The sequence below is a fragment of the Mytilus californianus genome, unplaced genomic scaffold, assembly GCF_021869535.1.
Source record: "Mytilus californianus isolate M0D057914Y unplaced genomic scaffold, xbMytCali1.0.p SCAF_3, whole genome shotgun sequence".
NCBI classification, from domain to species: domain Eukaryota; kingdom Metazoa; phylum Mollusca; class Bivalvia; order Mytilida; family Mytilidae; genus Mytilus; species Mytilus californianus.
The window spans coordinates 100,734,821-100,750,315 of record NW_026262679.1 but is presented as its reverse complement, the minus strand read 5'-3'; the positions used below and the strand labels follow the sequence as shown (position 1 = coordinate 100,750,315).

General features: G+C 30.8%; 1 protein-coding gene across 1 annotated transcript; it reads right to left on the bottom strand.

The window, feature by feature from the left end:
- Positions 1–13,295: 13,295 nt before the first annotated feature.
- Positions 13,296–14,990, bottom strand: LOC127733694 (S-antigen protein-like). The gene is made up of 2 exons (XM_052243006.1): positions 13,685–14,990; positions 13,296–13,630 (listed from the first exon to the last, which is right to left on the bottom strand). The coding sequence occupies exons 1-2, from the start codon at positions 13,758–13,760 to the stop codon at positions 13,296–13,298; spliced, it is 411 nt and encodes a 136-aa protein (XP_052098966.1). The 5' UTR covers positions 13,761–14,990.
- Between the last annotated feature and the right edge of the window lie 505 nt (positions 14,991–15,495).

The following is a 15,495-nucleotide window of genomic DNA, read 5'->3' as shown; positions in this document are numbered from 1 at the left end:
GATGGTTGGTCAAAAGTTTTGTGTTTTATGAACATTGCTACTTACTTATTTATGGTAGGTCATAATAATTGTGTTTGATGAAGATTTCTTAAGAATTTATGGTAGGTCATATGTAATGTGTTAGATGAAGATTGCTTAAGTATTTATGGTAGGTCATATGTATTGTATTTTATAAAGATTGCTTAAGTACTTATGGTAGGTCATATGTATTGTGTTTTATGAAGATTGCTACTGAAGTATTTATGGTAGGTCATAATAATAGTGTTTTATGAAGCTTGCCTAAGAATTTATGGTAGGTCATATGTAATGTGTTTTATGAAGATTGCTTAAGTATTTATGGAAGGTCATGTTTTTTTATGAAGATTGCTAAAGTATTGATGTAGGTCATATGTATTGTGTTTTATGAAGATTGCTTAGGTAATTATGGTAGTTCATTTGTCTTGTGTTTTATGAAGATTGCTTAAGTATTAATGGTATTCATATGTATTGTGTTTTGTGAAGATTGTTATTAAAGTTATATGTATTGTGTTTTATGAAGATTGCTTAAGTTATTATGGTAGGTCATATGGTTTGTCTTTTATGAAGATTGCTATAGTGTTAATGGTAGGTCTTGTGTATAATGAAAATTGCTTAAGTATTTATGGTAGGTCATATGAATTGTCTTTTATGAAGATTGCTGTAGTATTTATGGTAGGTCTTGTGTTTTATGAAGATTGCTCAAGTATTTATGGTAAATCATATGTATTGTGTTTTATGATGATTGCTCAATTATTTATTGTAGGTCATATGTATTGTGTTGTATGATGATTGCTTAAACATTTATGGTTGGTCATATGTATTGTCTTTTATGAAGATTGCTATAGTGTTTATGGTATGTCCTGTGTTTTAGGAAGATTACTTAAGTATTTATAGTAGGTCATATATATTGTGTTTTATGAAGATTGCTTAAGTATTTATTGTAGGGCATATGTATTGTCTTTTATGAAGATTGCTATAGTATTTATGGTAGGTCTTGTGTTTTATGAAGATTGCTTAAGTATTGATGGTAGGTCATATGTATTGTGTTTTATGAACATTGCTACTTAAGTATTTATGGTAGGTCATAATAATTTTTTTTTGTATGAAGATTACTTAAGAATTTATGGTAGGTCATATGTAATGTGTTTGATGAAGATTGCTTAAGTATTTATGGAAGTCATGATTTTTATTTAGATTTCTAAAGTATTGATGGTAGGTCATATGTATTGTGTTTTATGAAGATTGCTATTTAAGTCATATGTATTGTGTGTTATGAAGATTGCTACTTAAGTATTTATGGTAGGTCATAATAATTTTTTTTTGTATGAAGATTACTTAAGAATTTATGGTAGGTCATATGTAATGTGTTTGATGAAGATTGCTTAAGTATTTATGGAAGTCATGATTTTTATTTAGATTTCTAAAGTATTGATGGTAGGTCATATGTATTGTGTTTTATGAAGATTGCTTAGGTATTTATGTCGGGTCATTTGTCTTTTGTTTTATGAAGATTGCTTAAGTATTGATGGTAGGTTATGTATATTGTGTTTTATGAAGATTGCTTAGGTATTTATGATGGGTCATTTGTCTTTGTATTTATGGAAGTCATGATTTTTATGAAGATTTCTAAAGTATTGATGGTAGGTCATATGTATTGTGTTTTATGAAGATTGCTTAGGTATTTATGTCGGGTCATTTGTCTTTTGTTTTATGAAGATTGCTTAAGTATTGATGGTAGGTTATGTATATTGTGTTTTATGAAGATTGCTTAGGTATTTATGATGGGTCATTTGTCTTTTGTTTTATGAAGATTGCTTAGGTATTGATGGTTTGTCATATGAATTGTGTTTTATGAAGATTGCTTAAGTATTTATGGTAGGTCTTATATATTCAGTTTTGTGAAGATTGCTACTAAAGTCATATGTATTGTGTTTTATGAAGATTGCTTAAGAATTTCGAGTCATATCTATTGTGTTTTATGAAGATTGCTTAAGAATTTCGAGTCATATCTATTGTGTTTTATGAAGATTGCCTAAGTATTTATGGAAGGTCATATGAATTGTCTTTTATGAAGATTGCTGTAGTATTTATGGTAGGTCTTGTGTTTTATGAAGATTGCTTAAGTATTTATGGTAAATCATATGTATTGTGTTTTATGATGATTGCTCAAGTATTTATTGTAGGTCATATGTATTGTGTTGTATGATGATTGCTTAAACATTTATGGTTGGTCATATGTATTGTCTTTTATGAAGATTGCTATAGTGTTTATGGTAGGTCTTGTGTTTTAGGAAGATTGCTTAAGTATTTATAGTAGGTCATATATATTGTGTTTTATGAAGATTGCTTAAGTATTTATTGTAGGGCATATGTATTGTCTTTTATGAAGATTGCTATAGTATTTATGGTAGGTCTTGTGTTTTATGAAGATTGCTTATTTATTGATGGTATGTCATATGTATTGTGTTTAATGAACATTGCTACTTAAGTATTTATGGTAGGTCATAATAATTTTTTTTTGTATGAAGATTACTTAAGAATTTATGGTAGGTCATATGTAATGTGTTTGATGAAGATTGCTTAAGTATTTATGGAAGTCATGATTTTTATGAAGATTTCTAAAGTATTGATGGTAGGTCATATGTATTGTGTTTTATGAAGATTGCTTAGGTATTTATGTCGGGTCATTTGTCTTTTGTTTTATGAAGATTGCTTAAGTATTGATGGTAGGTTATGTATATTGTGTTTTATGAAGATTGCTTAGGTATTTATGATGGGTCATTTGTCTTTGTATTTATGGAAGTCATGATTTTTATGAAGATTTCTAAAGTATTGATGGTAGGTCATATGTATTGTGTTTTATGAAGATTGCTTAGGTATTTATGTCGGGTCATTTGTCTTTTGTTTTATGAAGATTGCTTAAGTATTGATGGTAGGTTATGTATATTGTGTTTTATGAAGATTGCTTAGGTATTTATGATGGGTCATTTGTCTTTTGTTTTATGAAGATTGCTTAGGTATTGATGGTTTGTCATATGAATTGTGTTTTATGAAGATTGCTTAAGTATTTATGGTAGGTCATATATATTCAGTTTTGTGAAGATTGCTACTAAAGTCATATGTATTGTGTTTTATGAAGATTGCTTAAGAATTTCGATTCATATCTATTGTGTTTTATGAAGATTGCTTAAGAATTTCGAGTCATATCTATTGTGTTTTATGAAGATTGCCTAAGTATTTATGGAAGGTCATATGAATTGTCTTTTATGAAGATTGCTGTAGTATTTATGGTAGGTCTTGTGTTTTATGAAGATTGCTTAAGTATTTATGGTAAATCATATGTATTGTGTTTTATGATGATTGGTCAAGTATTTATTGTAGGTCATATGTATTGTGTTGTATGATGATTGCTTAAACATTTATGGTTGGTCATATGTATTGTCTTTTATGAAGATTGCTATAGTGTTTATGGTAGGTCTTGTGTTTTAGGAAGATTGCTTAAGTATTTATAGTAGGTGATATATATTGTGTTTTATGAAGATTGCTTAAGTATTTATTGTAGGGCATATGTATTGTCGTTTATGAAGATTGCTATAGTATTTATGGTAGGTCTTGTGTTTTATGAAGATTGCTTATTTATTGATGGTATGTCATAAGTATTGTGTTTAATGAACATTGCTACTTAAGTATTTATGGTAGGTCATAATAATTTTTTTTTGTATGAAGATTACTTAAGAATTTATTGTAGGTCATATGTAATGTGTTTGATGAAGATTGCTTAAGTATTTATGGAAGTCATGATTTTTATGAAGATTTCTAAAGTATTGATGGTAGGTCATATGTATTGTGTTTTATGATGATTGCTTAGGTATTTATGCCGGGTCATTTGTCTTTTGTTTTATGAAGATTGCTTAAGTATTGATGGTAGGTTATGTATATTGTGTTTTATGAAGATTGCTTAGGTATTTATGATGGGTCATTTGTCTTTGTATTTATGGAAGTCATGATTTTTATGAAGATTTCTAAAGTATTGATGGTAGGTCATATGTATTGTGTTTTATGAAGATTGCTTAGGTATTGATGTCGGGTCATTTGTCTTTTGTTTTATGAAGATTGCTTAAGTATTGATGGTAGGTTATGTATATTGTGTTTTATGAAGATTGCTTAAGTATTGATGGTAGGTTATGTATATTGTGTTTTATGAAGATTGCTTAGGTATTTATGATGGGTCATTTGTCTTTTGTTTTATGAAGATTGCTTAGGTATTGATGGTTTGTCATATGAATTGTGTTTTATGAAGATTGCTTAAGTATTTATGGTAGGTCATATATATTCAGTTTTGTGAAGATTGCTACTAAAGTCATATGTATTGTGTTTTATGAAGATGGCTTAAGAATTTCGAGTCATATCTATTGTGTTTTATGAAGATTGCTTAAGAATTTCGAGTCATATCTATTGTGTTTTATGAAGATTGCCTAAGTATTTATGGTAGGGCATATGTATTGTCTTTTATGAAGATTGCTATAAAATTTATGGTAGGTCTTGTGTTTTATGAAGATTGCTTAAGTATTTATGGTAGGTCATATGTGTTGTGTTTTATGAACATTGCTACTTAAGTATTGATGGTATGTCATAATAATTTTTTTTTTTTATGAATATTTCTTAAGAATTTATGGTAGGTCATTTGTAATGTGTTTTATGAAGATTGCTTAAGTATTTATGGTAGGTCATGATTTTTATGAAGATTGCTTAAAGTATTGATTGTAGGTCAAATGTATTGTGTTTTATGAAGATTGCCTAGGTATTTATGTCGGGTCATTTGTCTTTTGTTATATATGAAGATTTCTTAAGTATTGATGGTAGTTCATATATAATAGTTCATATATAATGTGTTTTATGAAGATTGCTTAGGTATTTATGGTAGGTCATTTGTCTTTTGTTTTATGAAGATTGCTTAGGTATTGATGGTAGGTCATATGAATTGTGTTTTATGAAGATTGCTTAAGTATTTATTGTAGGTCATGTGTATTGTGTTTTATGAAGATTGCTTAGGTATTTATGTCCGGTCTTTTGTTTTATGAAGATTGCTTAAGTATTGATGGTAGGTCATATATAATGTGTTTTATGAAGATTGCTTAGGTATTTATGGTAGGTCATTTGTCTTTTGTTTTATGAAGATTGCTTAAGTATTGATGGTAGGTCATATGAATTGTGTTTTATGAAGATTGCTTAAGTATTTATTGTAGGTCATGTGTATTGTGTTTTATGAAGATTGCTTAGGTATTTATGTCCGGTCTTTTGTTTTTTGAAGATTGCTTAAGTATTGATGGTTGGTCAAAAGTTTTGTGTTTTATGAACATTGCTACTTACGTATTTATGGTAGGTCATAATAATTGTGTTTGATGAAGATTTGTTAAGAATTTATGGTAGGTCATATGTAATGTGTTAGATGAAGATTGCTTAAGTATTTATGGTAGGTCATATGTATTGTATTTTATAAAGATTGCTTAAGTACTTATGGTAGGTCATATGTATTGTGTTTTATGAAGATTGCTACTGAAGTATTTATGGTAGGTCATAATAATAGTGTTTTATGAAGCTTGCCTAAGAATTTATGGTAGGTCATATGTAATGTGTTTTATGAAGATTGCTTAAGTATTTATGGTAGGTCTTGTGTTTTATGAAGATTGCTTAAGTGTTTATGGTAGTTCATATGTATTGTGTTTTATGAAGATTGCTTAGGTAATTATGGTAGTTCATTTGTCTTTTGTTTTATGAAGATTGCTTAAGTATTTATGGTAGGTCATGTTTTTTATGAAGATTGCTAAAGTATTGATGGTAGGTCATATGTATTGTGTTTTATGAAGATTGCTTAAGTATTAATGGTATTCATATGTATTGTGTTTTGTGAAGATTGCTATTAAAGTCATATGTATTGTGTTTTATGAAGATTGCTTCAATTATTATGGAAGGTCATATGGTTTGTCTTTTATGAAGATTGCTATAGTGTTAATGGTAGGTCTTGTGTTTAATGAAAATTGCTTAAGTATTTATGGTAGGTCATGTTTTTTATGAAGATGTCTAAAGTATTTATGTAAGTCATGTCTATTGTGTTTTATGAAGATTGCTTAAGTATTTATTGTAGGGCATATGTATTGTCTTTTATGAAGATTGCTATAGTATTTTTGGTAGGTCTTGTGTTTTATGAAGATTGCTTAAGTATTTATGGTAGGTAATATGTATTGTGTTTTATGAACATTGCTACTTAAGTATTTATGGTATGTCATAATAATTTTGTTTTTTTATAAATATTTCTTAAGAATTTATGGTAGGTCATATGTAATGTGTTTTATGAAGATTGCTTAAGTATTTATGGTAGGTCATGATTTTTATGAAGATTGCTTAAAGTATTGATGGTAGGTCATATGTATTGTGTTTTATGAAGATTGACTAGGTATTGATGTCGGGTCATTTGTCTTTTGTTTTATGAAGATTCCTTAAGTATTGATGGTAGGTCATATGAATTGTGTTTTATGAAGATTGCTTAAGTATTTATTGTAGGTCATGTGTATTGTGTTTTATGAAGATTGCTTAGGTATTTATGTCCGGTCTTTTGTTTTTTGAAGATTGCTTAAGTATTGATGGTTGGTCAAAAGTTTTGTGTTTTATGAACATTGCTACTTACTTATTTATGGTAGGTCATAATAATTGTGTTTGATGAAGATTTCTTAAGAATTTATGGTAGGTCATATGTAATGTGTTAGATGAAGATTGCTTAAGTATTTATGGTAGGTCATATGTATTGTATTTTATAAAGATTGCTTAAGTACTTATGGTAGGTCATATGTATTGTGTTTTATGAAGATTGCTACTGAAGTATTTATGGTAGGTCATAATAATAGTGTTTTATGAAGCTTGCCTAAGAATTTATGGTAGGTCATATGTAATGTGTTTTATGAAGATTGCTTAAGTATTTATGGAAGGTCATGTTTTTTTATGAAGATTGCTAAAGTATTGATGTAGGTCATATGTATTGTGTTTTATGAAGATTGCTTAGGTAATTATGGTAGTTCATTTGTCTTGTGTTTTATGAAGATTGCTTAAGTATTAATGGTATTCATATGTATTGTGTTTTGTGAAGATTGTTATTAAAGTTATATGTATTGTGTTTTATGAAGATTGCTTAAGTTATTATGGTAGGTCATATGGTTTGTCTTTTATGAAGATTGCTATAGTGTTAATGGTAGGTCTTGTGTATAATGAAAATTGCTTAAGTATTTATGGTAGGTCATATGAATTGTCTTTTATGAAGATTGCTGTAGTATTTATGGTAGGTCTTGTGTTTTATGAAGATTGCTCAAGTATTTATGGTAAATCATATGTATTGTGTTTTATGATGATTGCTCAATTATTTATTGTAGGTCATATGTATTGTGTTGTATGATGATTGCTTAAACATTTATGGTTGGTCATATGTATTGTCTTTTATGAAGATTGCTATAGTGTTTATGGTATGTCCTGTGTTTTAGGAAGATTACTTAAGTATTTATAGTAGGTCATATATATTGTGTTTTATGAAGATTGCTTAAGTATTTATTGTAGGGCATATGTATTGTCTTTTATGAAGATTGCTATAGTATTTATGGTAGGTCTTGTGTTTTATGAAGATTGCTTAAGTATTGATGGTAGGTCATATGTATTGTGTTTTATGAACATTGCTACTTAAGTATTTATGGTAGGTCATAATAATTTTTTTTTGTATGAAGATTACTTAAGAATTTATGGTAGGTCATATGTAATGTGTTTGATGAAGATTGCTTAAGTATTTATGGAAGTCATGATTTTTATTTAGATTTCTAAAGTATTGATGGTAGGTCATATGTATTGTGTTTTATGAAGATTGCTATTTAAGTCATATGTATTGTGTGTTATGAAGATTGCTACTTAAGTATTTATGGTAGGTCATAATAATTTTTTTTTGTATGAAGATTACTTAAGAATTTATGGTAGGTCATATGTAATGTGTTTGATGAAGATTGCTTAAGTATTTATGGAAGTCATGATTTTTATTTAGATTTCTAAAGTATTGATGGTAGGTCATATGTATTGTGTTTTATGAAGATTGCTTAGGTATTTATGTCGGGTCATTTGTCTTTTGTTTTATGAAGATTGCTTAAGTATTGATGGTAGGTTATGTATATTGTGTTCTATGAAGATTGCTTAGGTATTTATGATGGGTCATTTGTCTTTGTATTTATGGAAGTCATGATTTTTATGAAGATTTCTAAAGTATTGATGGTAGGTCATATGTATTGTGTTTTATGAAGATTGCTTAGGTATTTATGTCGGGTCATTTTTCTTTTGTTTTATGAAGATTGCTTAAGTATTGATGGTAGGTTATGTATATTGTGCTTTATGAAGATTGCTTAGGTATTTATGATGGGTCATTTGTCTTTTGTTTTATGAAGATTGCTTAGGTATTGATGGTTTGTCATATGAATTGTGTTTTATGAAGATTGCTTAAGTATTTATGGTAGGTCATATATATTCAGTTTTGTGAAGATTGCTACTAAAGTCATATGTATTGTGTTTTATGAAGATTGCTTAAGAATTTCGAGGCATATCTATTGTGTTTTATGAAGATTGCTTAAGAATTTCGAGTCATATCTATTGTGTTTTATGAAGATTGCTTAAGAATTTCGAGTCATATCTATTGTGTTTTTTTTAAGATTGCCTAAGTATTTATGGTAGGGCATATGTATTGTCTTTTATGAAGATTGCTATAGAATTTATGGTAGGTCTTGTGTTTTATGAAGATTGCTTAAGTATTTATGGTAGGTCATATGTATTGTCTTAAATTAAAAAAACTCAGTGTTCTCCACAGGGAAGCAAGTCAACTCACACTATTGCAAAGTTGTACCACGCCACCCAACTGATACCACTAAAAGTCAACTCAAATCAACATTAACTACTAAATTTTGGTATTCACAATATAATTCTGTCTGATAGACCTATCAGAGACCATGTGTCAACTTACAACAGAGACAGACTAGAGCATACTATATTAAATAACATGTACATTGTATGTATAAAATTGAATAAAAGAAATAAAATTTAACATAATTTTATCTCTCAGACTCCCAAACTGCTCATCTTTTTAATTTGTCAAAAATCAAACTTTGATCTGACCCTTAAAAAATAATATCCCATGATTCAATAATGATTTCTTTTCAATTTCATGGACAAAACTTGTGTAAATATATTTTATCATGATTGTATGTCTAAATAAACAATATAAATATTTGTGTATTTGTTTTTATTTCAGCTAGATTCCAATTCTTGGCTTTAATATCCTAGCTGATATATCCTCACCTTTTTGCGTTTAAGATATGCAATTTTACAGTCAATTAGGGACACATGACATCCCGGTAGTCAACCTATATTTTTCTGAAAAAATTTGATGAGAATTTAGCAGGTCTACCATAGAATTGTAATGCAAAACCACAGCAAAGTAAGTTTCGGCTCGTAGTCGTGCAAATATATTTAATATCTTTCAGCAAATGAAAAATGAACTTGTCCATCCTTGACCTTTTATCTTGATTCGACCGTAATTGCACCGTACGATTTTTTACGACTGGAAAAAAACTGAAAGTACAGATGATGACCTTTTGACTGATGTATAATTTAGCCGTGTTTAAGGTGGTGCTTATAAAATTTGATTTGATGGTTAGTGTTACTCCGTTGTAGGTGTCGCAATAATAAAAATTCGCATTTAATTTATGATATCATAATTTGTATGTAGCATTTCCTGAAATCGGGATAACAAAAATCGCTTTTGTGTAGAATGTCCAACAATCGCAATGATAAATGCACGCAATAATTTCTTAATTCACAGTTTTAATCTTCTAGCATGTGCATGCTGCTTTATCAATAACGGTAGAAATTAACCGATGGACAAATGATTTAGAATACGGATCACACCTAGTTTTATTAATCGCTTATAACAATAAATGTGAAATTACAATACATTGTTAGGAAGTGTCCATGGGAGATAATCAATTTTTCTTTCGAAAAGTCTTCTATATTCTATAAAAGAATAAGGGCTATTCCATTAAAATGTATGTGGGAGGGTAGGAACGGACTTTCAAAATATCCCTACAACCAAGAACCATTTTTTAGATAATTTTGCATAATGGTAATAGACGCATACTGAAAAAAGACCCATGACCCACATTCAATAATTTAACTTCCCTTCCTACCCTCCCACATACATTTAAATGGAATAGCCCTAATGATTTTAGATTATCTCCCATGGAAAGTTCCTAACAACGTATTGAAATTTCACATTATTATATTGTAACGTTTATGGGTCATCGTAAATTCCCCTTTTTCTATTTTTAGAAGTTATATATAACTTGTTTGTCTGTTCACTTTTCGCGGGGATCGTTTTTCTCGTGATCTCTCGTGCTTGAGACTCAATGTCCAGACTTGAATATTTAAACCTCGTCTGGACACTTTAGATTGGGGGAAAATTTCGTACTGGTAAGTCGTACTTTAAATTTCATTTTATTCGTATTTCAATGTTTGACTTAAATATTTCTTACTTTACATTTGATATATTTCTTTTCGGTTTTAGAGTCAAAACATTTCTAAATTATTAATTTACGTTTCCGTTCCAAAATAAATAAAAGGAATTGTACACTAGATATTTTGTGATTTCAGGTTTATAAAGAGATGGGGTTCATTTTGATAGCGATATTTAGAAAGATGGTTAATCCGAGGGATATTTTAGAGTAACGGTCGTCAATCTTCGGAATTGTTCGTGCCTTACTCTAAAATGGAATTTTGTATTGTCGCATGTTTTATTTAAGGTCTTGAACTGGTCAATGATATTGAAAAATGTGTTTCATACATTGCTCTGGTTGGACCGAAAATTAAACGGGAATAGATTGAATGCGATGTTGTTTTTTTTTCTAGATTGATTTTGTTCCCTAGTCCATGGAATTACGTGGTTCATGTTCTAGTCGAACAAAATCAGTGGGAACCGGTGGGTATATTTATTTTATCTCGGAAGGTGGGACGTCACGAACTTGATTTATTGAATTTATTGTTCCTTTGTATTGTCAGTATGCTGTCCGAAGTCTTCCACTGGAGGTGGAAAGGTGAAGGTGGAGCGAAAGCACAGGCCGAACCCTCTCTACCAGTAACGTAAATGGCTGAGCTAGCGGGGTATAATGTCGTGAGACAAATTATGAAAGGAAAATCCGTTTACACACGAAAATCCGTTTACGTTGAATTGGCGCCAACGTAGGGACACATCTAGAGTTAGGACCATTTCATTTCATTTTCGAACTTCACCTCATTACTTTGATTTTTTTTTATCTCGAGAAAATCAGTAGCGACAGTGGAGGGCTGAGCTTGTAATATAATTTGTATAGCTTGTCAGATTTTTTTAAACCGGCTGTGTAACATAAAGATGTTATTTCATTTCATGTTCATATAAAAAAAAAAAAAGAAAAGAAAAAAAGGTTTATTTCATAATGTTTTTGTTACCTTGCCGACAGTGTATGTATTTGTCGTGCCCCCTTATCTGCGAAGTATAACTATAGTCGAACGTTTATATTGATGGATTTATTCTATGGACATTCTATATGTTAAAAGGTTGGTTCTGACACTTGACCAATGTCAGAACCAACGCTTGTGATTCTTATTCTTGACTGCAGCAAGGATGCGTTATGCTGAATAACTATTTTATATAAGTGCGGAATAATGGAATTTTGATTATTTACAGTCATTGTGTGTCATGAACTGATACTTCGTTAAGATAGGGGGTACGAATTATTTTATTATTTTGTATGTTGGCAAATTTAATTATTTGTGGATTGTTTTAATAAAAGGTCATATTCATCTGAAAGGTTGTTTAATCTTGTAAATTTATATATGAGTGATTTTATTTTACAAGTCCGCGCGTAGACTTGTTACGGATGTAGGATTGTTTTCTACACAGCCGGTGCCTTCATACCGGAATATATCTATTATAATTTATTCTATTTTGCTATTTAGGGGTTAAGTATACGTTTTTCGGGGCTCTTCTATATATTCAGATTTCTTATTTTTTATAAATTGAATTCAGATTTGCGTCCAGCGTGAATGGTCAAGTTTGCCTGTGCATGGACGTTAATCTTAGTCAAAAGTATTTATTGGGAGTAATTTAAACTTTACAAAATTGTTTTGGGAAGGTAGTAACGGGATATGTTTTTTTTTTCATGTAAAAAGGATTTTTGAAAGTTTAGTTGTGGAAGTTAGCCATCCACTGGTGCTCGCTTTAATAGAGATAATAGATTTACAGTGTCTTGTGATGGAATATGTTTATTTATGTATGGTAAAAGATTTATGCAGTGTAGATTGCGTGTGAAGACATATTAAAAAAAATGTTCTGAGCCCAATTTGGAACGTGCATAAAAAAAAGTCCACGAATACATTATTTTAAAATTTTATATTCATGAAAATTATATACATGACAGTAAATACATGATTTTTGATAAACCCACATGACCAGTTGAACAAGTATACAGTTGAAACTGCCCGGATATAGACGCATGTAATTTATAAGCTAAACTCTGGCCATACATCGCTACATTAAGCTTTGGTGGTGCAGTAGTTAAAGCTGGAAATATAGTAGTACAACTATGATTAGTATTGATACGTGAACTGAGAATCACAGTATGGCAGTAAACATATAGATAAATATAGAGTCATGAGTGACAAAAATGCACTTTGAAATAGCATTTGCACGAGATTGTTATGTTTCTTATGTTTGGTTTGCTTACTGCACTTCTGAGGTTGGGTTTAGTACACACATCATAAACACTCATATAACTTCAATGCATTAGATATATTGATTTATAGTATATATTATATTGGAGATACTGTTGAATTACATAATTATTTTGTTCGTGTAGCACAATCATGTAATCGGTACTGATTTTCTCAGATAAAACAATTGCTTGGCCTTAGTTCTTTTAAGATTACATGTATCTAAAATTACGTTAATTTGATATTTCTACATTCCCCAATCTCCGTGTTCTGCACGTAAAATGTAAATATATGTGGTTGTCGGTATCTCCAAACTATAAAAAAATATATATATATGATTTGATACTATCCTTTGTCAGTTGTTATTTTTCAGTGTTTGTGCTTCTGTTGGAGTAATAGAAGATTCTGGGAACATATATATGGTCCAAATATTAATTCGCATGGAAATTTCTGTCTACCATTTATGAAGAAATTGCCTTCATCAATGTCGACAATGAACATGTTGGACCTTGATCACCGTTTGGACCTTCATCACCGTTTGCACCTCCATCACCGTTTGGACCTTCATCACCGTTTGGACTTTCATCACCGTTTGCACCTCCATCACCGTTTGGACCTTCATCACCGTTTGGACCTTCATCACCGTTTGGACCTTCATCACCGTTTGGACTTTCATCACCGTTTGCACCTCCATCACCGTTTGGACCTTCATCACCGTTTGGACTTTCATCACCGTTTGGACCTTCATCACCGTTTGCACCTCCATCACCGTTTGGACCTTCATCACCGTTTGGACCTTCATCACCGTTTGGACTTTCATCACCGCATGGACCTTCATCTCCGTTTGGACTTTCATCACCGTTTGGACCTTCATCACCGTTTGGACTTTCATCACCGCATGGACCTTCATGGACATTTATCAACATTTAGACTTTGATGAACTTTTTGAACTTTTAAATTATATACAATGTACATTTTCATCTGTTTTAAGACAACCGTGTCTTGTCCTTTAAATTGTCTTACTTTGTTGTCAAATCGCGGACGATTTGTTTTTCTGGGTAGGGGGTTATAGCAACGTTTATGGGTCATCGTAAATTCCCCTTTTTCTATTTTTAGATATTATATATATAACTTGTTTGTCCGTTCATTTTTCGCGGGGATCGTTTTTCTCGTGCTTGAGACGCAATGTCCAGACTTGGATATTTAAACCTCGTCTGGACAATATTTCTTTAGATTGGGGAAAAATTTCGTACTGGTAAGTCGTACTTTAAATTTCATTTTATTCGTATTTCAATGTTTGACTTAAATATTTCTTACTTTACATTTGATATATTTCTTTTCGGTTTTAGAGTCAAAACATTTCTAAATTATTAATTTACGTTTCCGTTCCAAAATAAATAAAAGGAATTGTACACTAGCTAGATTTTTTATGATTTCAGGTTTATAAAGAGATGGGGTTCATTTTGATAGCGATATTTAGAAAGATGGTTAATCCGAGGGATATTTTAGAGTAACGGTCGCCAATCTTCGGAATTGTTCGTGCCTTACTCTAAAATGGAATTTTGTATTGTCGCATGTTTTATTTAAGGTCTTGAACTGGTCAATGATATTGAAAAATGTGTTTCAGACATTGCTCTGGTTAGACCGAAAATTAAACGGGAATAGATTGAATGCGATGTTTTTTTTTACTGGATTGATTTTGTTCCCTAGTTCATGGAATTACGAGGTTCATGTTCCAGTCTAACAAAGTCGGTGGGAACCGGTGGGTATATTTATTTTATCTCGGAAGGTGGGACGTCACGAACTTGATTTGTTGAATTTATTGTCCCTTTGTATTGTCAGTATGCTGTCCGAAGTCCTGGAGCGAAAGCACAGGCCGAACCCTCTCTACCAGTAACTTAAACGGCTGAGCTAGCGGGGTATAGTGTCGTGAGACAAATTATGAAAGGAAAATCCGTTTACACACGAAAACCCATTTACGTTGCAATATTTTACTGAATATAAGTATGTTTTAATTCAAATGATGTCTAATTCTTATGAATATAGAAGATTTTTCGAAAGAAAAATTGTATGAAAGCTTATTTTGGACATTTTTATAGCAATTCAAAATTTCTACCTATCACTTTTAGCATGACAATTACAATAAAATTTGTATATACAAATTGTTAGATTGATTTTTAGCTCACCTGGCCAAAAGGGCCAAGTGAGCTTTTCTCATCACTTGGCGTCCGTCGTCGTCGTCGTCGTTAACTTTTTACATTTTGAACTTCTAGAGAACCACTGAATGGAATGACACCAAACATGGTATGAATGTTCCTTATGAGGTGCTGACCAAGTGTTGTTACTTTTTAGCCGATCCATCATCCAAGATGGCCGCCAGCGGGGGACTTAGTTTAACATAGGACCTTACGGGAAATACATACAAATGTCCTCTTTTAGAGAACCACTGAATGGAATGAAACCAAACATGGCATGAATGTTTCTTATGGGGTTTTGACCAAGTGTTGTTTCTTTGCAGCCGATCCATCATCCAAGATGGTCGCCAACGGGGGACTTAGTTTAACATAGGACCCTATGGGAAATACATACAAATGTCTTCTTTTAGAGAACCACTGAATGGATTGAAACAAACATGGCATGAATGTTCCTTATGAGATGCTG